Source organism: Convolutriloba macropyga, chromosome 5 (genome assembly GCF_964194025.1).
Source record: "Convolutriloba macropyga chromosome 5, txConMacr16.3, whole genome shotgun sequence".
NCBI classification, from domain to species: Eukaryota; Metazoa; Xenacoelomorpha; order Acoela; family Convolutidae; genus Convolutriloba; species Convolutriloba macropyga.
The window spans coordinates 65,017,280-65,040,207 of NC_134472.1; the positions used below are offsets into that span (position 1 = coordinate 65,017,280).

Sequence of the window (22,928 nt, forward strand, 5' to 3'; positions counted from 1 at the left end):
ACGTTGCCATTTTCTCTATTGAAACTCACTATATAATAACTTGAAACCCTTCCATCTATGAAAAACAAAAAAAAACAAAGCTTGCAGAGTGCCAGCAAAGAGCGGCAAAATCTTCGTAGATCTCCAATCTCAAAAAAGATAGTCGAAGCGACAGACCAAAAAAGAAGCTTCTTTATTAAATGTTGATACGTTATATTTCGACAATAAACATGTTTAACTTTTTGCTGCTCTCAAGTAGCCTTCATTTAGAGTAATACGTACTCACTTTACCTTATCTCTTGAATTGGAGTAAAGAGAAGTCTAGTTTAGAGTGACGAACACATTTTTGAAAGTGAGCTAAGTCACGTGTGACCGAAAACTTATTCACACGAACGAACAAGAAACCAGCTCCAATAAAAAAAATGACGTCACACACGCAATTCAGTTGAAATTTTATGACCGAATGAACAAAAAGCAGAATTGAAGTGATTGTGACGTCATATGGTTGTTACAGAAAACTTGACGGAACAAAAAAAAACAACCGACTAATGTCGGGGAAATGGCTCTCATAAGACTGGTGAGCGAGTTGATTTGGTCAGTAACTGGCTACTTTGAGGTCAAAGTGGGCATTGAGTGCTCTGGGTTGCAGGTGGAACGATGCTACGGGCTAAGGATTGGGGTGAAAGGGTGGCTGATGGGGTGTTAAAGTGGGAGAGGGGTGAAGTGAGTAGGGAGAGTGGTTCAAACTCTTAAGAAACGCTCCTCTTATCATTAAGCTGTCACCAAAAGTTTTGGTGATTTACATTCTCAGATGGCGGTTAGGCGTAAGGCTCCAAGAGCACCCAATGCCCTCCTGGCGCTACCTGTTTATCTCGTTGTGAAGTTAAAAGGGTCAACAAAAAATCGGTCAAGGGAAAAATCGCAAAAAGAAGGCCACAAGTTTCATAAAATTGCTACAAACTTCGTTAGAGAGCAATTGAAAACGATAATTAGAAAAATGCGTTCTTCTGCACGAACACACGAGAACAAGCTCACAGAAAAAAGTGCTTTCAATATACTCAAACAAACAAATCATATGTCGCTGTAATCACTGAAAATCACTAAAAAATTTCATTTTCCTTACAGATGGCGCAAAAACGCAGCCTGTCAAAAAATTTCATAATTATTTTAACTTCCTCGGTGCCATCACATTTGATTTAAGAACTCCATTTCATTTGTTATCAAGCGAATTCGATATGAAGGACAAAGGCTTAAACAAAAGGCTTTTTCAAATGTTACAATTATCTCTATTGAAGGGCACTAATAAATAACTAGAATCCCTTACATCTCAAAAACAAATAAAACATAAAGATTGCCAGAAAATACCCGCAATAGCTTTGTAGATATGCAGTCTCAAAAAGATATCCAAAGAAACAGACCCAAAAAGAAAGTTCCGATTATTGAATTCCGAAATATTTCATTTTGCTTGTTTAACTTATCGCTGCCTCTATTAGTTGTTCTCAAATACCATTCAAGCAGAGTGGCACGCACTCAATTGACCATATCTCTCTGGATTAAAGTAGGGAAATGTGAGTTCCAGAGTGAGGAAGTCATTTTTGAGAGAATATGTCACGGGTGATCGAAAACTTACCCACGCGAAAGAAAAAATTATCTCCACTAAGAGTGACAAAGGATATTACGCACACAATTCAGTTGAAATTGCATGATTGAATGAACAAAAAGCAGATTTGAAGTGATTGACGTCTTACGGTTGTTACAAGAATCTTGACGAAATAAAAAAACAATCGACAAACATCGGGCGAATTGCTCTGGCGAGCGGCTTGACTTTGTCAGTAAGTGGCTACGTTTAAGGAAGGCTAGCTTTACCTTAATTGAAGGAGCGTGGTGTGATCCGGGCGGTGGGTTGAAGCGACAGCGCTGGATTGCGGGTGGAACGGTGCGCAGGGGCTAAGGATTGGGGGTGAAAGGGGGCTGAAGCGAGTGGGGGTCAAACACTTAAGAACCCCCTTCACGTTAATCTGTATTGAAAAAAGTTTTGGTGGATGGCATTATTAGATACTGGTTAAGCGTAAGGCTCTATGAGCACTTAAAACCCTAAAGTGAAAGTCTAAACTTTTGTCCTAAAGTAGTGTTCTATAGGACACCAAGTTTAGAACAAAAAACGTGCTTAGTCAATGAAGACCCCCGGTCTTTACCTGTTTATCTTGTTTTTGGACGAAAAGTTAAAAGGGTCAGACGAATAATCGGTCAAGCGAAAAATCGCAAAAAAAACAGGACTAATATAATTGCTACGAATTTCGTTAGAGAGCAACTGAACAAGATAATCAGAAAAAATGGTTCCTCTGCAATATCACACAAGTCTTGTCGCTATGACATTGAATAGTTGTGACGTTCAATTTCTTCAGAACTTTACTAAATCATTCTTAAAATTTTCACTTTCCTTAAAAGTAGAGTAAAAACTCAACCTGCAATAAATTTCGAATAATTATCTCATTGTCCTTGGTGCTAACGCATTTGAGCATTAAAAACTCAAGTTCGCTTTTTATTAGGCAAATTCGAACGAAAGGCTTTTAGGCAAATGGATCCAAAATTTTTCAAACATTGCCATTTTCTCTATTGAAACTCACTATATAATAACTTGAAACCCTTCCATCTATGAAAAACAAAAAAAACAAAGCTTGCAGAGTGCCAGCAAAGAGCGGCAAAATCTTCGTAGATCTCCAATCTCAAAAAAGATAGTCGAAGCGACAGACCAAAAAAGAAGCTTCTTTATTAAATGTTGATACGTTATATTTCGACAATAAAATGTTTAACTTTTTGCTGCTCTCAAGTAGCCTTCATTTAGAGTAATACGTACTCACTTTACCTTATCTCTTGAATTGGAGTAAAGAGAAGTCTAGTTTAGAGTGACGAACACATTTTTGAAAGTGAGCTAAGTCACGTGTGACCGAAAACTTATTCACGCGAACGAACAAGAAACCAGCTCCAATAAAAAAAATGACGTCACACACGCAATTCAGTTGAAATTTTATGACCGAATGAACAAAAAGCAGAATTGAAGTGATTGTGACGTCATATGGTTGTTACAGAAAACTTGACGGAACAAAAAAACAACCAACGACGGGTGAATGGCTCTCATAAGATTGCCGAGCGGTTGGCTTCGGTAGTAGCCAGATGAGCTTAGGGATGTTAGCATTAGGGGGTGATTGAGTCAAGTGCACAAGGTGAATGTTGGGCGTGGTGAGGGGGGTGACTGCCGGGCTCACTTTTTTCAGATTCACAACCGGTGTTCACACCATGACGTTAATCTCCTTAAAACAGTTTCGCTGATTCCAACATTTAACAAGCTAGAGAGGCTTTTAGACGTGCTTAGTCAATGAAGACCCCGGTCTTTACCTGTTTATCTTGTTTTTGGACGAAAAGTTAAAAGGGTCAGACGAATAATCGGTCAAGCGAAAAATCGCAAAAAAAACAGGACTAATATAATTGCTACGAATTTCGTTAGAGAGCAACTGAACAAGATAATTAGAAAAAATGGTTCCTCTGCAATATCACACCAGTCTTGTCGCTATGACATTGAATAGTTGTGACGTTCAACTTCTTCAGAACTTTACTAAATCATTCTTAAAATTTTCACTTTCCTTAAAAGTAGAGTAAAAACTCAACCTGCAATAAATTTCGAATAATTATCTCATTGTCCTTGGTGCTAACGCATTTGAGCATTAAAAACTCAAGTTCGCTTTTTATTAGGCAAATTCGAACGAAAGGCTTTTAGGCAAATGGATCCAAAATTTTTCAAACATTGCCATTTTCTCTATTGAAACTCACTATATAATAACTTGAAACCCTTCCATCTATGAAAAACAAAAAAAACAAAGCTTGCAGAGTGCCAGCAAAGAGCGGCAAAATCTTCGTAGATCTCCAATCTCAAAAAAGATAGTCGAAGCGACAGACCAAAAAAGAAGCTTCTTTATTAAATGTTGATACGTTATATTTCGACAATAAAATGTTTAACTTTTTGCTGCTCTCAAGTAGCCTTCATTTAGAGTAATACGTACTCACTTTACCTTATCTCTTGAATTGGAGTAAAGAGAAGTCTAGTTTAGAGTGACGAACACATTTTTGAAAGTGAGCTAAGTCACGTGTGACCGAAAACTTATTCACGCGAACGAACAAGAAACTAGCTCCAATAAAAAAAAATGACGTCACACACGCAATTCAGTTGAAATTTTATGACCGAATGAACAAAAAGCAGAATTGAAGTGATTGTGACGTCATATGGTTGTTACAGAAAACTTGACGGAACAAAAAAAACAACCGACTAATGTCGGGGAAATGGCTCTCATAAGACTGGTGAGCGAGTTGATTTGGTCAGTAACTGGCTACTTTGAGGTCAAAGTGGGCATTGAGTGCTCTGGGTTGCAGGTGGAACGATGCTACGGGCTAAGGATTGGGGTGAAAGGGTGGCTGATGGGGTGTTAAAGTGGGAGAGGGGTGAAGTGAGTAGGGAGAGTGGTTCAAACTCTTAAGAAACGCTCCGCTTATCATTAACCTGTCACCAAAAGTTTTGGTGATTTACATTCTCAGATGGCGGTTAGGCGTAAGGCTCCAAGAGCACCCAATGCCCTCCTGGCGCTACCTGTTTATCTCGTTGTGAAGTTAAAAGGGTCAACAAAAAATCGGTCAAGGGAAAAATCGCAAAAAGAAGGCCACAAGTTTCATAAAATTGCTACAAACTTCGTTAGAGAGCAATCGAAAACGATAATTAGAAAAATGCGTTCTTCTGCACGAACACACGAGAACAAGCTTAAAGAAAAAAGTGCTTTCAATATACTCAAACAAACAAATATGTCGCTGTAATCACTGAAAATCACTAAAAAATTTCATTTTCCTTACAGATGGCGCAAAAACGCAGCCTGTCAAAAAATTTAATAATTATTTTAACTTCCTCGGTGCCATCACATTTGATTTAAGAACTCCATTTCATTTGTTATCAAGCGAATTCGATATGAAGGACAAAGGCTTAAACAAAAGGCTTTTTCAAATGTTACAATTATCTCTATTGAAGGGCACTAATAAATAACTAGAATCCCTTACATCTCAAAAACAAATAAAACATAAAGATTGCCAGAAAATACCCGCAATAGCTTTGTAGATCTGCAGTCTCAAAAAGATATCCAAAGAAACAGACCCAAAAAGAAAGTTCCGATTATTGAATTCTGAAATATTTCATTTTGCTTGTTTAACTTATCGCTGCCTCTATTAGTTGTTCTCAAATACCATTCAAGCAGAGTGGCACGCACTCAATTGACCATATCTCTCTGGATTAAAGTAGGGAAATGTGAATTCCAGAGTGAGGAAGTCATTTTTGAGAGAATATGTCACGGGTGATCGAAAACTTACCCACGCGAAAGAAAAAATTATCTCCACTAAGAGTGACAAAGGATATCACGCACACAATTCAGTTGAAATTGCATGATTGAATGAACAAAAAGCAGATTTGAAGTGATTGACGTATTACAGTTGTTACAAGAATCTTGACGAAATAAAAAAACAATCGACAAACATCGGGCGAATTGCTCTGGCGAGCGGCTTGACTTTGTCAGTAGGTGTCTACGTTTAAGGAAGGCTAGCTTTACCTTAATTGAAGGAGCGTGGTGTGATCGGGGCGGTGGGTTGAAGCGACAGCGCTGGATTGCGGGTGGAACGGTGCGCAGGGGCTAAGGATTGGGGGTGAAAGGGGGCTGAAGCGAGTGGGGGTCAAACACTTAAGAACCCCCTTCACATTAATCTGTATTGAAAAAAGTTTTGGTGGATGGCATTATTAGATACTGGTTAAGCGTAAGGCTCTATGAGCACTTAAAACCCTAAAGTGAAAGTCTAAACTTTTGTCCTAAAGTAGTGTTCTATAGGACACCAAGTTTAGAACAAAAAACGTGCTTAGTCAATGAAGACCCCCGGTCTTTACCTGTTTATCTTGTTTTTGGACGAAAAGTTAAAAGGGTCAGACGAATAATCGGTCAAGCGAAAAATCGCAAAAAAAACAGGACTAATATAATTGCTACGAATTTCGTTAGAGAGCAACTGAACAAGATAATCAGAAAAAATGGTTCCTCTGCAATATCACACAAGTCTTGTCGCTATGACATTGAATAGTTGTGACGTTCAATTTCTTCAGAACTTTACTAAATCATTCTTAAAATTTTCACTTTCCTTAAAAGTAGAGTAAAAACTCAACCTGCAATAAATTTCGAATAATTATCTCATTGTCCTTGGTGCTAACGCATTTGAGCATTAAAAACTCAAGTTCGCTTTTTATTAGGCAAATTCGAACGAAAGGCTTTTAGGCAAATGGATCCAAAATTTTTCAAACATTGCCATTTTCTCTATTGAAACTCACTATATAATAACTTGAAACCCTTCCATCTATGAAAAACAAAAAAAAACAAAGCTTGCAGAGTGCCAGCAAAGAGCGGCAAAATCTTCGTAGATCTCCAATCTCAAAAAAGATAGTCGAAGCGACAGACCAAAAAAGAAGCTTCTTTATTAAATGTTGATACGTTATATTTCGACAATAAACATGTTTAACTTTTTGCTGCTCTCAAGTAGCCTTCATTTAGAGTAATACGTACTCACTTTACCTTATCTCTTGAATTGGAGTAAAGAGAAGTCTAGTTTAGAGTGACGAACACATTTTTGAAAGTGAGCTAAGTCACGTGTGACCGAAAACTTATTCACGCGAACGAACAAGAAACTAGCTCCAATAAAAAAAAATGACGTCACACACGCAATTCAGTTGAAATTTTATGACCGAATGAACAAAAAGCAGAATTGAAGTGATTGTGACGTCATATGGTTGTTACAGAAAACTTGACGGAACAAAAAAAACAACCGACTAATGTCGGGGAAATGGCTCTCATAAGACTGGTGAGCGAGTTGATTTGGTCAGTAACTGGCTACTTTGAGGTCAAAGTGGGCATTGAGTGCTCTGGGTTGCAGGTGGAACGATGCTACGGGCTAAGGATTGGGGTGAAAGGGTGGCTGATGGGGTGTTAAAGTGGGAGAGGGGTGAAGTGAGTAGGGAGAGTGGTTCAAACTCTTAAGAAACGCTCCGCTTATCATTAACCTGTCACCAAAAGTTTTGGTGATTTACATTCTCAGATGGCGGTTAGGCGTAAGGCTCCAAGAGCACCCAATGCCCTCCTGGCGCTACCTGTTTATCTCGTTGTGAAGTTAAAAGGGTCAACAAAAAATCGGTCAAGGGAAAAATCGCAAAAAGAAGGCCACAAGTTTCATAAAATTGCTACAAACTTCGTTAGAGAGCAATCGAAAACGATAATTAGAAAAATGCGTTCTTCTGCACGAACACACGAGAACAAGCTTAAAGAAAAAAGTGCTTTCAATATACTCAAACAAACAAATATGTCGCTGTAATCACTGAAAATCACTAAAAAATTTCATTTTCCTTACAGATGGCGCAAAAACGCAGCCTGTCAAAAAATTTAATAATTATTTTAACTTCCTCGGTGCCATCACATTTGATTTAAGAACTCCATTTCATTTGTTATCAAGCGAATTCGATATGAAGGACAAAGGCTTAAACAAAAGGCTTTTTCAAATGTTACAATTATCTCTATTGAAGGGCACTAATAAATAACTAGAATCCCTTACATCTCAAAAACAAATAAAACATAAAGATTGCCAGAAAATACCCGCAATAGCTTTGTAGATATGCAGTCTCAAAAAGATATCCAAAGAAACAGACCCAAAAAGAAAGTTCCGATTATTGAATTCTGAAATATTTCATTTTGCTTGTTTAACTTATCGCTGCCTCTATTAGTTGTTCTCAAATACCATTCAAGCAGAGTGGCACGCACTCAATTGACCATATCTCTCTGGATTAAAGTAGGGAAATGTGAGTTCCAGAGTGAGGAAGTCATTTTTGAGAGAATATGTCACGGGTGATCGAAAACTTACCCACGCGAAAGAAAAAATTATCTCCACTAAGAGTGACAAAGGATATTACGCACACAATTCAGTTGAAATTGCATGATTGAATGAACAAAAAGCAGATTTGAAGTGATTGACGTCTTACGGTTGTTACAAGAATCTTGACGAAATAAAAAAACAATCGACAAACATCGGGCGAATTGCTCTGGCGAGCGGCTTGACTTTGTCAGTAGGTGGCTACGTTTAAGGAAGGCTAGCTTTACCTTAATTGAAGGAGCGTGGTGTGATCCGGACGGTGGGTTGAAGCGACAGCGCTGGATTGCGGGTGGAACGGTGCGCAGGGGCTAAGGATTGGGGGTGAAAGGGGGCTGAAGCGAGTGGGGGTCAAACACTTAAGAACCCCCTTCACATTAATCTGTATTGAAAAAAGTTTTGGTGGATGGCATTATTAGATACTGGTTAAGCGTAAGGCTCTATGAGCACTTAAAACCCTAAAGTGAAAGTCTAAATTTTTGTCCTAAAGTAGTGTTCTATAGGACACCAAGTTTAGAACAAAAAACTAGACTTTCACTCTTTTCAGTCTAAGCTTAATCTTTCAAGCTGAGAAATCTAATTTCGGACACTTGAATCGAAGCGCTATTAAAAATTGGATGCTTCGAAGTCGGAGAGGGAGACGTTAGATTTATTTCAACTGTTTTACTTTTTTTAAAAAAAAATGTTCTGGTGAAGAAGAAAACTGACTTATCTTACTAATCTGCAGAACTACTCCTAATTTCATTTCCAAATGAAAATCAACACTTTTGTACCATGTCATTATTCAAATATGCTAGAACAAAATCTTAGTCAACTTCTCTAAGCAAAGACAGTCAGGAAAAGTTATTTTGAGAGTCAGGAAGTCACGTGCGACCAAAAAACTATTATTGTGATTGACCAAAAAGACTCGCTTCAATAAGTTTGGAAATGACGTCAGGTTTGAAAATATTTTGAAAATCAAAGTTTTTTATTTTCTCAAATACGCGTACTGAGAAGTAAAAATCGTTAAATTACAATTTTCAAGTATTTTGCGCCGTGGTTTTGTAATACTAAAATTACAATTTGAGGGTTCATTCAGGGTGACCTTAAATACGATAATGATCAGACAAATTGCATACGGTGAAATAATGGTGAAAGAGAATTTAGTTGAGAAAACTACATTTTCAGTATATGTTAAAACATAAATATTAGTAGCCCGAGGGACATGAGGGCGATTGGGCCCAGGTTCTGGGTACGAATCCAATGCATATTAATATTTATATCATAAATACATTCGAGAAGCGTAAAAGAGTAAGGATTTGTTCTTTGTGATAACACATAAGAGTCAGGAGAGATTTTGTCAGTTCGAAAGGGCGACTAGAGTTTTTCCCATTAAAAAACCCCAATCCAAGAAGATATTCCCCAAACATATTATGGTTCATTTACGTTCATGCCCATTGTGCGGAGGGAAGGGGTGTTATGGGAAAGACGCCATTTTTTTAATGCCTCGGGGTTTTATTATTTTTTCGCCTGGATTCTCGAAAAAAGAATTCTCACCTTTCGTGCCTTTAACGCAGCACAGAAATCATTCCAAGTTAACTCCACTGAGTTTCCGCGTTTCAAAGAGAGATACAAAAGCTGAAACATCATTGGTTCTTAGCTGCTAGTTTATGTTACAGGATCAACTTTCTGAATTTAAGAACAAACCGTCAAAACACCCACAACAACAGCAGGCCCATAATTGGGTTCATCATTTTTACCCGGACCACCTAAAATACTCAAGTATTGAAAATTTTTATTAAGCATACAATTTTGAAGAACAGTCAAATCGTTTCACAAACCTTTTCCACCAGAATTTTTCTTTGATTTTTCTTGCTCACGAGTGAAATTACTTATTGCCTCACGAATTGATTCCATCATTTTTTCAAGCTCTTTCATTGCAGGGTCATCGTTTTCTAAGCAACAGCTCGTTATAAGAGACATAGATATTTGGATCTTTTCCGTTTGTGCCCCCCCCCCCTACCCAGCCTACTGTGCGCATATTGTTTGCACCCCCACACGCACAAGCGATATTTTTACATATTGAATTACTATGCACAAACGGAAAAGGTCCAGATATTTCGGCTATGAGCTAAAAGAGAGGAACCAACTTTTATCGGGCTTTTTTGACTGTGATGAAAAATTGTGTCTCGGTAGAACAGTCAAACAACGAACGATCGATTGCCCTTTGCATGCTCGGTACTTCCACATAGGCCGAATAAAAAGATTTGCTAGCTCGTATGACTTTATGCTCACACATCTTCCGAAAAATAAATGCATATCAGGTCCTAAAAATGGGAAAACAATTCATGAGAAGGTTATTTTTTTTTGGTTTACATGTACTTTGTAAAAAAATAGGATTCTGTTAACCCTCCCCGCCGTGTTTTTGTCTCCAGTTATACACAGTGATTTGGAAAAGTTAATTGGAATTGCAATAATTGACAATTATTGGATAGCAATAATTGATTGGAACGACACAAACAATTGCCCAATAATCAAAGAAAAAATTGATTTAAAAGAATGCCCCTCCCCTTATAGAGTAGCTCGTCGACTCGCGGGCGGCAGGTCAACTCCTATATACATTTATAAATTCTAGCAGTAGTAAACATCGAATTAGCATCAAATGCAATTAATATAGAACAGCATGTAGAATCTTGCTAATTGCACTCGGGATCTAGGAAAGGGTTGATTGAATCAGAGGAAAGCACCAAAGGTTAGAAGCACTGCGTTCCTAGAGTAGCAATCTCTCCGCCTCAAAAATGGTTTCAATCGATGCGTCAAAGTAAGCCTTCTCTACATCTCTAATTCGCTGTTCATATTTTAATTTCTTGCATTAGGAAACTTGTTAAAGGATACACTTTTAATATATGCTATAAGAATTTGCGGAAGAGTTTTGAACTGACGATGAACGTAAGTTTCGAAAATGTTCAATTCAGAAATCGTAATTAATTTCAAATTGACAAATCATTGTTTTCTACATTTAATTTCTCGCTTTGCTCGTGATATCTTTAGCCTTCTTCAATAGATTTTTAACTCCAGTGAATTGTTGGTATACTTCAGAATTCTATTTTTGTCAGCCAGTATTCAAGATATCACCGCTACTTAGAAGAAGTCTCCTCCAAATCCCAGCTGGTGTAAAGGACTTAGGGATTCGGATACAATCCGATTTGACTTGGAAAATCGACTTAGAAGAAAGAATGAAGAAAGCTAACTAAGTCTTGTATTCCCTGAGAAGAAATGTAGCCTTTAAAGTTAATATGCGCATCAAATAGGGACATTACAAATCGATGATTCTGCCAGTTCTAATGTACGGATCCTCGTGCTGTAATTTAAACCGAGGAGATATGCGAAACTTGGAACGGTTTCAACGAAATGTTGTGTCCTGGATAACAAATAGCGAGACACCGAGTTACATCGAACAAATACGTTTGTCAAATCTACTACCCTTGAAAATGTACTATCAGCTCAATGATCTACTACTATCAAGTCTTCAACAAACTCAACCGACAAATACAAAACAGCCGGTGCTGCCTGGAAACAGATCAATGAGAAGAGACGATTACTTTGACTTAACGAAAAAACGACTCGAAAAATCTCGCGGCGAATTTTTCTTTCGCACCCAAAGGATAGCCAACAGACTTCATCACAGCATTGACTTCGGAAATCAACACGGCCTGAAACAGAATTCTAAAGCAAATGTGGGATGATATCATGATGCGATACAAACCAGAAAACGTCTGCACGTGGCAGATCTGTTGTGACTGTCAACACTGCAGAGAGACATGGACTAATTTTCTATAACTGTTTTGATCGGGAGAAATCCCTTCTGTAAAGAAAATCCCCAACAACAACAACAACAACTTAGTAGCTTTGTCATAAAGTGGGGGTGTTATCACTAAAAACCCAGCTGTGCAACAGGGGAAGACAGAGAATAGAAGAATGGACTGAAGAAAACGATCACACGATAAATTATTAAATTAATCTGAAATTAAAAATAAAAATGCAATTAAGAAAAATCAATTTGAAAAATCAATTACAAAAAGCAAAATAAATACAAACGTGAGAAGCCACAGGAAGACAAACAAAATGACAAATAATAAACTCCACTAAAAACATCCGAGCACACTATCAGTAATGCCGACTTGACTTGCAAAATTATTGTTTCAAGAAACTGCCTGATTTATTCTCAGCAGAGTTCTCATTGACAATCTTAAAAATTTGCGTCAGAAGGCGTTCTGTACTCGACCATTGAGAACCTTGTACTTCGAATGCCAGCGGCTGAAACACGTAGCCATCCTATACCATGTGCCTAAACCTGGTGCATTTATTATCTTCTGCATCAGACGCAGCCCTTCCTGTATTAGTGATGGAGCCACCCCCGAGGCACCTTGGCTTCAAGACATCGGCAACCGCGACGTCCCATATTAGTTGTCTCCCCGTTCCCAGGGTTTACCAGTAATAGTATCAATTTTTTTTTGCCGTCGGACCAAATTTATTGAGAAGGCTCCATGAGCGGATGGAGACGTTAGAGAAGAGAGAGTCAGCTTGATAAGAGCATTGATGTTCGCATGTCTCAAAAATCTGTCTGCGCTTTTAACACAAGTCAACCCAAGAAGGCCATTTGGTTCACCCTTTATGTCAAAGACACATACTTGTGCGTCACAAAGTTTGGAACCCAGTCTTAAACCTATAGCAGTTCTGAGTTGCTGGATGATAACCTTCATCGTTAATTTTTTTTTACAAGGTATCATATTTAACCACTGTGAAGCAAACTTATCCTGAAAAAAATTAAAACATTTTACGTATCCTAGAATTTTGGGTGTTAATTTTTGAATTGCCTTGTCGTACACGGATGTCGTCGGAGCCTTTTGTGCTGGGTCATCAGGACAATCATGTAGACCAGTGATCTCTAATCAGCTTTCGGCGGCCACGAGGCACCCTGTGTCCACATGATCAACACCAGAAGGTGTCAGGTCAGTTGATTTCACGTCATTGGCAGACGACCGGAAACTTGTAAGCGCCATCACTTTTGCAGATGAAAAACCCAGACCTCCCCCGAATGCCCAGCAGAACAACTTGGGAAAAATATACGTCGTCTTACTTTCCTGGTTGGTGAGCTGCCAATCAATTGCAACATTCCTAATGATTTAAATTTCAGAGATTAACGCAAAAATGAGAAATTTTGATTTGGACCACGAATGTCTAGCAACAAAAATGGGAAAAACATGCAAAAAATGCTTATCTGCTGTATGTTTAACAGCAGTTTCGCAATAAGAAAACTGCTTGCTTCTTGTAATTGAAAAGCCAAAGATCACTTATTTATGGTTATAAAAATCCAACTTAATTTTTTACAACAAACAGTTTCAATTGAATTTTTTTATTTCTTATAATTGATTTGCTTTTTCATGTTTATTTGCAATTGGATTTTTTTCCGTGGCATAGATGAAAAGCAGGCATAATAGTTAAAATTAGAACCCTAAAACTTTCAATTATGAACAGAAGGAAACATCTTGACACAAATTGCCCATAATCATAAGTCAGGTGCCTGGTTTGTGTCATTTGCCTGGATTCGTCCCCGGGTCGAGAAGTCAGCGCTATTTCAAGGCATTATTTTTTTAAAAGTGTGCTGATTGTGCTAAATTTTTTAAGAACCAAGCCGAAATGTGCTGATTTTTCTATCTTTTAGCGCAAAAATATAACATAGTATGCTGAATTGTGCTTACAATTTGCAAGGGAAACATTCAAATTTCAGCGGATTTCTTATCTTTAATTACGATATAAAACAATATGCCTTTTTGACACCGATTCCTCAATTTCGAACCACTGAAACTGCTCTCTTATTAAAGATAAACTTATTCTCAAAAAATGCGCTGAAAACAGTAGTAGTAGTAGTTGTTTAGGCTTCGGTGTCGAGGCACTAGGGTTGACATCCTTTTTTTGGTTGGCTAATTTGACCTTCTGTACTAAATTCCAGTTGTTGCAGTTGCACAGAAATGTCCACGTACAAGAATTGGCTTCAAAGTAATGTCTAGAGAAATAATTCCAGTATAATTCGGTTAATCGTTTTTTGTTTAAGCTTTCAATAGCTAAATTTTTTATATTACAGATAATATTTAAAAGTTGACTGGAACGCCTCCAGGAACTTTCATCTGCCTTCGTCGTTCTTGTCCGATTTATGTTTAATAGCTCAAACTGTCTGGTATTCGGTTGATTTTCACAGTTTTGGTTTCCAGTGATCGGAATATTGACATTGTAATTTCCTGAGAGAAAAGCAATTAAGAGAAGTAGATCGTGTAGTTCTATAATATATAGGGAGAGAGGAAGTAAATTGAGTTTTCCAAGCCCCTTCTTGCAATTTTCCCAGTTGTTTAGGATCCAACTGGTAGCTTTCGTTTGAACGCGCTCAATATCTTTCGTCTCGATTTTGTTAGCGAACCTGACTTGAGTTGCATATGTAACAATTGGTACGACATATCCTGCGCACGCATTGAATTTAGCGCTTAGTTTCGTGTACGTTGAAGGTTTTCTTTATAGGAAGTAGAACGCTTTCAGTGCCTTTGAGCACCGTTTTTCGACATTAGGCTCCCAGTTCAGCTCTGGCGCCATTTTAATGCCTAGATCTTTTTGTTCGCACTGGTGAAGTAAAGTTTTGTTGCTCAAACTTAACTTGAGTTTGTCTTGACTTTTAATTGGCAAGATATAACACTTATTTTTCATATAGGTCATTTTATTGTTGAAACACCAATCTTCTAATTGTTTTATATCGTGATGCAATTTTTCACTATTCATCGAAACAAGCTTGAAATCGTCTGCATAACCAAGGGCTGCACATTAGTTATTTGTAGAGGAAGATCGTTAACAAAAAATGATGAATAGAAGTGGACCTAGTAGTGATCCTTGTGGAACATTACTTGCTACCTGCACTGTTTCAGAGTTAAAATCATTAAGCATTAAATGTTGTTTTAATTTACTTAAGTAGCTGGTAATAAGTTTCAAGAGGTTACCGCCAATGCCTAGCATTTCAATTTTCTGTAGCAAGATGTCTTGTGGAACGCTATCGAAGGCTTTTTTGAAGTCCAGATTCAGTATAGACTGTTGTAATATCTGCGTTACCATCAACCTGTGTCTTCAAAACCATGCTGTGCATTATGTAGCGTCGTTTTTAAAAAAGTCATACAGTTCTTTAATTATTAATTTTTCGAAAACTTTTCATGTGTTGCAGAGAAGGCTTATAGATCTGTATTGCTTCACGTCTGCTCTGTTTCCGTCTTTAAAGACAGGAATATCTTCACTTTTTTTTCAAAAACGATGGAAAAAAACCTTTTGATATAGCAGCCTTAAGAACTATCAGTAAGGATTTTGAGAGAGCAGGCAGGATTTTGAGAAGAAAATTACCTATATTGCCTGGGGAACATGCTTTTTTAGTTTCAAATTTTGATAGGATTTCTAAAATTTTTGTTTCACTTATGTTCACCTAGTTATAATTTTTTTTCGCGAAGGTTCGAGTTGGATCAACTTGATTACTTTTTAGGAAATCGCTCGCAAAAAAATTGCTGAAAAGGTTGTTTTTCTGTGCATCGTCATTCGACTTTTCATCTTCGTATTTCATTGTCTCGGGAAACATACTACTTTTATGGTTGGATCACAAATATTTTGATCTGAAAATTTTCTCCCTCGAAAATTTTTTTCTTCAAATTCTGCTCGGTCTTCGACTAAATTTTTTTGTAGTTGATTTCCTTTTCTCTTCAGCTTTAGTGTTTTTTAAAAGACTTGAATATCGATATCTTTCTTTTCAATGTAGCGATAGATTTCATTAAGTGAGATGTTTTTTTTAACCCAAAGCCTGAGACTTGCCCTGTGTTTAGTTGTTCTTGGAACGTTTTCTGCCAAAATATTTCCCAGTCTTTTGTACCATTGCTTTAAAAGAGCGTCTACGTTACTGTTGCAAAGTGTTTTAAAAGATTTTCAGCTATCACTGCGTTTATTTTGTTCCAGCCAAGTTTACTGAAAGTATATTTTCGTCTTTTGCATCTAAGAATGTTTCCATGTGTTAATTGCAGAAGTATTTTACAAGTTTTATGATCTGAGTTGAATGACCTGTTAACCTAATTTACTTCTGAACGGTTAATTACGTTGCTGGGAATATTAATGAGGAAAATATCTAGTTGATTTTTTCTTTTTTGGCTCAGGATTTCCTTGAATTGATGTATACCCAGGATCTCGAGTACTGTGTCTTCATACTCATCGTTGGAAATTAGAGTTTCCCAGATTGTGTTGTCAAAAAATTATTGTCCCTTATGATAATTATGGAGTCGCAGTTTTCGTTTTAGCTTATTGATTCAATTCATTTGTTAAAGATCTCAATGATTCTGACAACCATCTGTATGGACTGTTTTTTGGAGGGTTGTATAAGCAGCAAATCAGCATTGAGACATCTTTTGGCTTAACAATGATAACAAGGTATTCATTTTCAGAATTCAAAGTAACCCTCTCATGTGGTATGTTACGTACGGCAATGAGGACTCCACTGTGTTTAGTTTCGCGCGGGTCGCTTTCCTATCTCTCCTAAGAATTGTATAGCCTTCAAGGAAAAGGGCTTCGTCCGTGATTATACTAGTGAGCCAGGTTACTGTTAAGCAAATGATGTCTGGACCGCTTTGAATTGACACACATTTTGCAAACCTACTTCGCCGTTTTAGATCATTTAGGCTTCGTACATTATAGGTTTAGATTTTTAATTCTGATTGTAATAGTCATTCGTTTGAATTTGTGAACTTTTCATTTAATTGAAAAATTGTTCAACTTCTGTTGTCTTCTATCTTGAGTACGAGATTTCGAACTCTAAGTTTTTTTGTGTTTGCTCCTGTTTTGGTCATTTCTCTCCTTGTTTGGAGAATCTCTTTTTCGAAAATTTGTTCACTTGGGTTGAGTTCTTTACTTATGCAAGCGAGAGTAGAATAAGCTTTTCTGCATAATCACTGTCTATTTTGGCGACCAGGGTTCAATTTTTTTGTTCCTGATATTTGCCTAATCTCTATAGATCTGTGCTTAAATGCTATGAAAATAAGTAAAAAATGCGGCAATTTTTCAGGACACTACTTATATAATTTTAGTGGATTTCCTCTTAAACTGTCTATTAATATGGCTTTTCTTACACATTTTCAAAAAAATCAATAAATATGAGCATTAATGGCTTTTTTCAACCAATTCAACTTTCTCCTTTTTAGGCCTGAGAAGTACAAAAATAATTTCTACAAAATTACCTGATTTGTTCTGGTTTTCCTTTGAATTTGCATTAATGATCATTACCTCAAATTCAATTGAAAACCCTGGTTAATCAGTTAATTTTATTGAAAATGTTTTTGTTTGTCTCGGGTCTAAAAAGAGGAAAGTGAAATTAGTCGAAAACAAGCCATTAAGGCACATAGTTATCGATATCATAACTTGTTATTAAAAGTAAACACATAACACAAGAATAATGAGAAAAAATGTTTTATTCATACAAATTACTTGCTCTTGATGATAACAACTGATGACTTGTACGCATCTTCCACCATCTTAAGTTAGCAGTCAATTTGTTGACTCTTAGTTCAAATCTCATGAATCAGGTTCTTAAATTAATGTTCCCTGGAAGCTTAGTATTCGGAACAAAAAAACACTTTACAGCCAGCGGCAGGAGAGCAACCGTTAGATTTCGCTCACCGGCCCACCCGGAAATTGGTACCGAAATTGCTGTCTAACTTGATGAAGAGAGTAAAAAAAGCGCCAACCAACAAAAATTGGAAAAATCAAAAGCGAAATAACAGCAATGACTCAAAAAGCGCATTAAAGGTGACTCAAAAAGCGCAATTCAAAAAAAAACTTGAAGTGCGAAACCTCCTAAAAAGCCTGAAGCAAAGCAAAAAGGAACAGCAATGACGCAATTCTAGCTAAGTGTACAATATCGACCGACAAAAACCAAATCTACAAGAAGCTTCAAGAGTGAGTGGGAAAAGTGGGCACTAAGCGAATGCGTTGCTACAAAATAATCGAAGACTTAGATCGACCGAACGAATTAGGGTCCTCCCCCAGCTGTACGCGATCTAAAGGAAAAAAAAAATCACAAGAATTTGTAACGTCGAAACAGGCCTTCATCCTTATGCGAAGTTCATATAGAAGACCAAATAAGTGCAAAGTGAAGATGGAAACTCCTTGGTTTGCATTCATAAGCAATGGAGTACAACCAGCAATTAATGCAGTGCAAAGCAAATCGATTCAAGCAATTAACGGAAGCGAAAGGTACAGCAAGTATCCAGCTGAGTACTCATTAGCTCAAACGGTAGAAAGGGGAGCAACAGTAGGCAGCAACAATACGGATAATATGTTGCAAATTTCTTCAGCAATTTAAAGGCGTCAAGAACGGATGACAAATATTGATATCAAATTTGAAATTAGGTTGCGACAATAAAAGTTACGGTTTGGACGAAGAAAGTTACAGTTAAAAATGAAAAAGACATAAGTCAAAAAAACATCAGCTGCTGGAAAAAGAGCGTGAGCTAGAGTGTAAAATGAATAGAAGTGCACTAAAAGTTGATGATGTCCGCTGTTAGTCAATCAAAGCTCAAGACAAATCACCTTTCAACTGGAACCTGAAAAAGAGATGTCTCAGATTGGACCGGTAGAATTGAGAACCTTCTAAATCATTACCAACAAAATTTTTCCAATAAGTTATTCTCACACCCTAAGGGAGGTTTCCTGATCCTTGAGCCTCAAAAATACGGAGAAATGACTATAAATCTCAAAAAATGAAACAAAAACAGCAGAACTTGTCAACAAATGCTCAACTTTGTGATGTTGAAATCTTTCAAGACATTCCATTACATCAAGAAATTTTATAGTAACCTATTTTTAAACCCTAGAGGAGATTCCTTGGCTCTTGAGACTGAAAAAACCTGAATAAGGAAAAAAAAATGTCAAAAATTTGAAAAAAATGCACAATTTGACAAAAAATGCCAAAAATCGTAATGTTAAAATGTTGAAACCATTCCAATAACACTGGAAGCTATGCAATAACTTATTATTATAACCCAGAGTAGATTCTTTGACACCTGGGGTTGATAAAAATCAAAAAAATGACAAAACTCTTCAAAAAGCTTGAAAAAAATTGCAAAATATTATACCTTTGCGTGTTTTTAGCAAGCGGTTGTTCGTCAGTAGCTAGAAACGGGGGGAGGGGAGGGGGGCTGCACCGAGGGCTGATGTGTGAGGGAGGTTGTGTGGGGGCAATGGTTGGGCTGGGGTGGGGGTAACAACACGCGGGGTAGAGTGATGGGGTAATAGTGGGGGGGGGGGTGGGTGGTCAACGGTGGAGAGGTCTTCAACCTTTAATGAAGGCCCTTCACACCCATAAGTACAAGTCTCCAAAAGACTTTGAGCCAAAAGAGAGCTGAAAGGCTCTAAAATCACTTAATAACCGCTGAGTTCTACCTGTTTATGGAGTTTTTGAAGACGAAATATCGAAATCGTCAGAGGAAAAATCGTATAAAAAGACCCACAGGACTAATATATTTGCTACGACCTTTATTTGAGAGCAAAAAATAATTGATTTCAACATTTAGTTTTTCGATTTGCGCGTGATATCTGCAGCCTTCAATAGAATTTGAACTCCAATGAATTGCTGGTATTCTTCAGAATTTTTCGATTTTTGTCAGCAAGTATTCAAGATATCACCGCTACTTTGTAACTTTTTCATGAATTGGTGGTGTTATCAATAAAACCCAGCTGTGCAATAGTGGAAGACAGAGAATGGAAAAATGGACTGAAGAAAACAGTCATACGGTTACTTATTAAACTAATCTAAAATTATAATCAATTTAAAAATTCAGTTATAAAAATCAACTTAAAAAATCAATTACAAAAACCAAAAAGGAATGCAAACGTGTGACAAGCCACAAGAAGACAAATTAAATGACAAATAGTAATTCCACTAAAAACATCCGAGCACCCTATCTGCTGATTGACTTGATATGCAAGGGAAAATTCTTGTTTCAGTAAACTGCCTGCTTTATACTCAGCAGAGTTCTCATTGAGCATCTTACAAACTTGCTTCAGAAAGCGGTCTGTACTCGGCTCTTGAGAACCTTGTACTTCAAAAGCCAGCGGCTGGAACACGTAGCCTCTACAATTTGCCTAATTCTGGTGCAATTTTTATCTTCTGAACCAGAGGATGTCTAGCAACAGAAATGGGAGAAACTTGCATAAAAATTGCTTATCTGCTGTATGTTTATCAGCAGTTTTAGTTTTGCAATGAGAAAACTGTTTGCATTTTGTAATTAAAAAACCAAAGACCACTTAATTATGGTAATAAAAAAATATTTTAGTTTTTTACAACAAACAGTTTCAACTGATTTTGTTCATTTCTTATAATTGATCGATTTGCTTTTTCATGGCTATTTGCAATCGGCTTGTTTTCCGTGGCATGGATGAAAAAAAAGCCTAATGGTTAAAATGACGCCCTAAAGCTTTCAATTTTGAACAAAAAGGAACATCTTGACACAAATTGCCCATCATCGTGAGTCAGTTGTCTAGTTTGGGTTGTGTCCCTGAGTTCCTCCACGGGTCGAGAAGTCAGCGCTGTTGCAATGCATTACTTTTTAAGAAAAGCGCTGATTGCGCTAAATTTATTTAATAACTGAGCTAAAATGAGCTGATTTTCCAAATTTTTTAGCGCAAAAAAATTACATAATATAACGTTCAATTGTGCTGAAAATTTGCAAAGAAAACATTCAAATTTCAGCGGACTTCCTAACTTTATTTAGAAGATTTATATGCCTTTTTGACACCATTTTCTCAATTTTGAGCCACTGAAATTTCTCTTTCATTAAAAACAAATTTTTTCTCAAATGTGAGCTGAAAAGCGCTTAAATGCTCTGAAAATATGTAAGAAATGCGACAAATTTTAGCACACTCTTACATAATTTTTTTGCATTTCTTCTTAAACCGTCTATTAATATGGCTTTTCTTACACATTTTCAATAAGATCAATAACAATGTACATTAATGGCTTTTTTCAACCAATTCAACTTTCTTCTTTTCAGGCCTTAGAAAAACAAAAATAAATTCTACAAAACTAATTGAGTTGTTCTGGTTTTCCTTTGAATTTGCATTAATGTTCATTACCTTAAATTCAATAGAAAACCCCGGTTAATCAGTTAATTTTAAAGAAATTGTTTTTGTTTGTCTCGGGTCTAAAAAGAGGAAAGTGAAATTAGTCGAAAACAAGCCATTAAGGCACATAGTTATCGATATCATAACTTGTTATTAAAAGTAAATACATAACACAAGAATAATGAGAAAAAATGTTTTATTCATACAAATTACTTGCTCTTGATGATAACAACTGATGACTTGTACGCATCTTCCACCATCTTAAGTTAGCAGTCAATTTGTTGACTCTTAGTTCAAATCTCATGAATCAGGTTCTTAAAATAATGTTCCCTGGAAGCTTAGTATTCGGAACAAAAAAACACTTTACAGCCAGCGGCAGGAGAGCAACCGTTAGATTTCGCTCACCGGCCCACCCGGAAATTGGTACCGAAATTGCTGTCTAACTTGATGAAGAGAGTAAAAAAAGCGCCAACCAACAAAAATTGGAAAAATCAAAAGCGAAATAACAGCAATGACTCAAAAAGCGCATTAAAGGTGACTCAAAAAGCGCAATTCAAAAAAAAACTTGAAGGGCGAAACCTCCTAAAAAGACTGAAGCAAAGCAAAAAGGAACAGCAATGAGGCAATTCTAGCTAAGTGTACAATATCCACCGACAAAAAACCAATTCGACAAGAAGCTTCAAGAGTGAGTGGAAGAAGTGAGCACCAAGCGAATGCGTTGCTACAAAATTATCGAAGACTTAGATTGACCCAACGAATTGAGGTCCTCCCCCAGCTGTACGCAATCTAAAGGAAAAAAAATCACGAGAAATTTTAGCGTCGAAGCAAGCCTTCGTCCTAAAGCGAAGTTCATATAGAAGACCAAGTAAGTGCAAAGTGAAGATGGAAAATCCTTGGTTTGCATTCATAAGCCTCAGGTGTCTCAGATTGGACCGGTAGAATTGAGAACCTTCTGAATCATTACCAACAAAAATTTTCCAATTATTCTCACAACCTAAGGCAGGTTTTCTGATCCTTGAGCCTCAAAAATACGAAACAATGACTGTAAATCTCAAAATTGAAACAAAAAACAGCAGAACTTGTCAACAAATGCTCAACTTTGTGATGTTAAAATCTTACAAGTCATTCCATTACATTTAGAAATTATACAGTAACTTTTTAAAACTGGACTGAAAAAAAATGTCTCAGAGTGATCCGGTAGAATTGAAATTCTTTCAACGCTAGAGCGATGATCAGGTCAGCTCAAAGCGAACCAAGAATTGAAGTGGAACAGGCAAATCTCAGAAGATTGCAGTACACGCGATCATTCAAGAGTTGCAGACCGGTTGTTTACCACTGGGATATAAGTCAGTGTTCCTTCAAGTAGCAGTAACTTATCAAAAATTGCTTATCTGATGTATGTTTATCAGCAGTTCGCAATGAAAAATGATGCTTGCTTTTTAATTAAACTGTCAAGGACCACCTAAATCAGGTTATAATAAAACAACTTAAATCAGGTTATAGTAATAGTGAGGTTATAATAAAACAATCTAAATCAAGTTATAATAAAACCATGCAAATTGTTACAACATATGGTTTCAATTAGATTGTTCTTTTATTTCTTAAAATTGAGCGTTTTGACTTTTCATGTCTAATTGAATTTGGACTTTATTTTGTTTCATACAAACAAAGAAAGCCCAATAGTTGAAATGAGGCCCCTAAAGCTTTTAAATTGAACAAAAGGGAATAAATCATTGTGAAGCAAAACTGGAAGTTCACTGGGTTGCATTCAAAAGCAAAGCAACGCAACCAGCAGTTATTGC

General features: G+C 36.9%; 1 protein-coding gene across 1 annotated transcript in view; it reads right to left on the reverse strand.

The window, feature by feature from the left end:
- The window catches only part of LOC142339548 (mitochondrial inner membrane m-AAA protease component AFG3L2-like), a 160,129-nt gene that overhangs the window by 19,991 nt on the left and 117,210 nt on the right, over window positions 1-22,928 (reverse strand). Inside the window, exons 2-5 of the mRNA XM_075389675.1 lie at window positions 10,092-10,268; window positions 9,783-9,896; window positions 9,649-9,710; window positions 9,499-9,579 (exon numbers count right to left, since the gene is read on the reverse strand). Of these exons, the coding sequence (XP_075245790.1) occupies window positions 9,499-9,579; window positions 9,649-9,710; window positions 9,783-9,896; window positions 10,092-10,260 (426 nt within the window). The 5' untranslated portion in view covers window positions 10,261-10,268. The remainder of the gene's footprint in view (window positions 1-9,498; window positions 9,580-9,648; window positions 9,711-9,782; window positions 9,897-10,091; window positions 10,269-22,928) is intronic.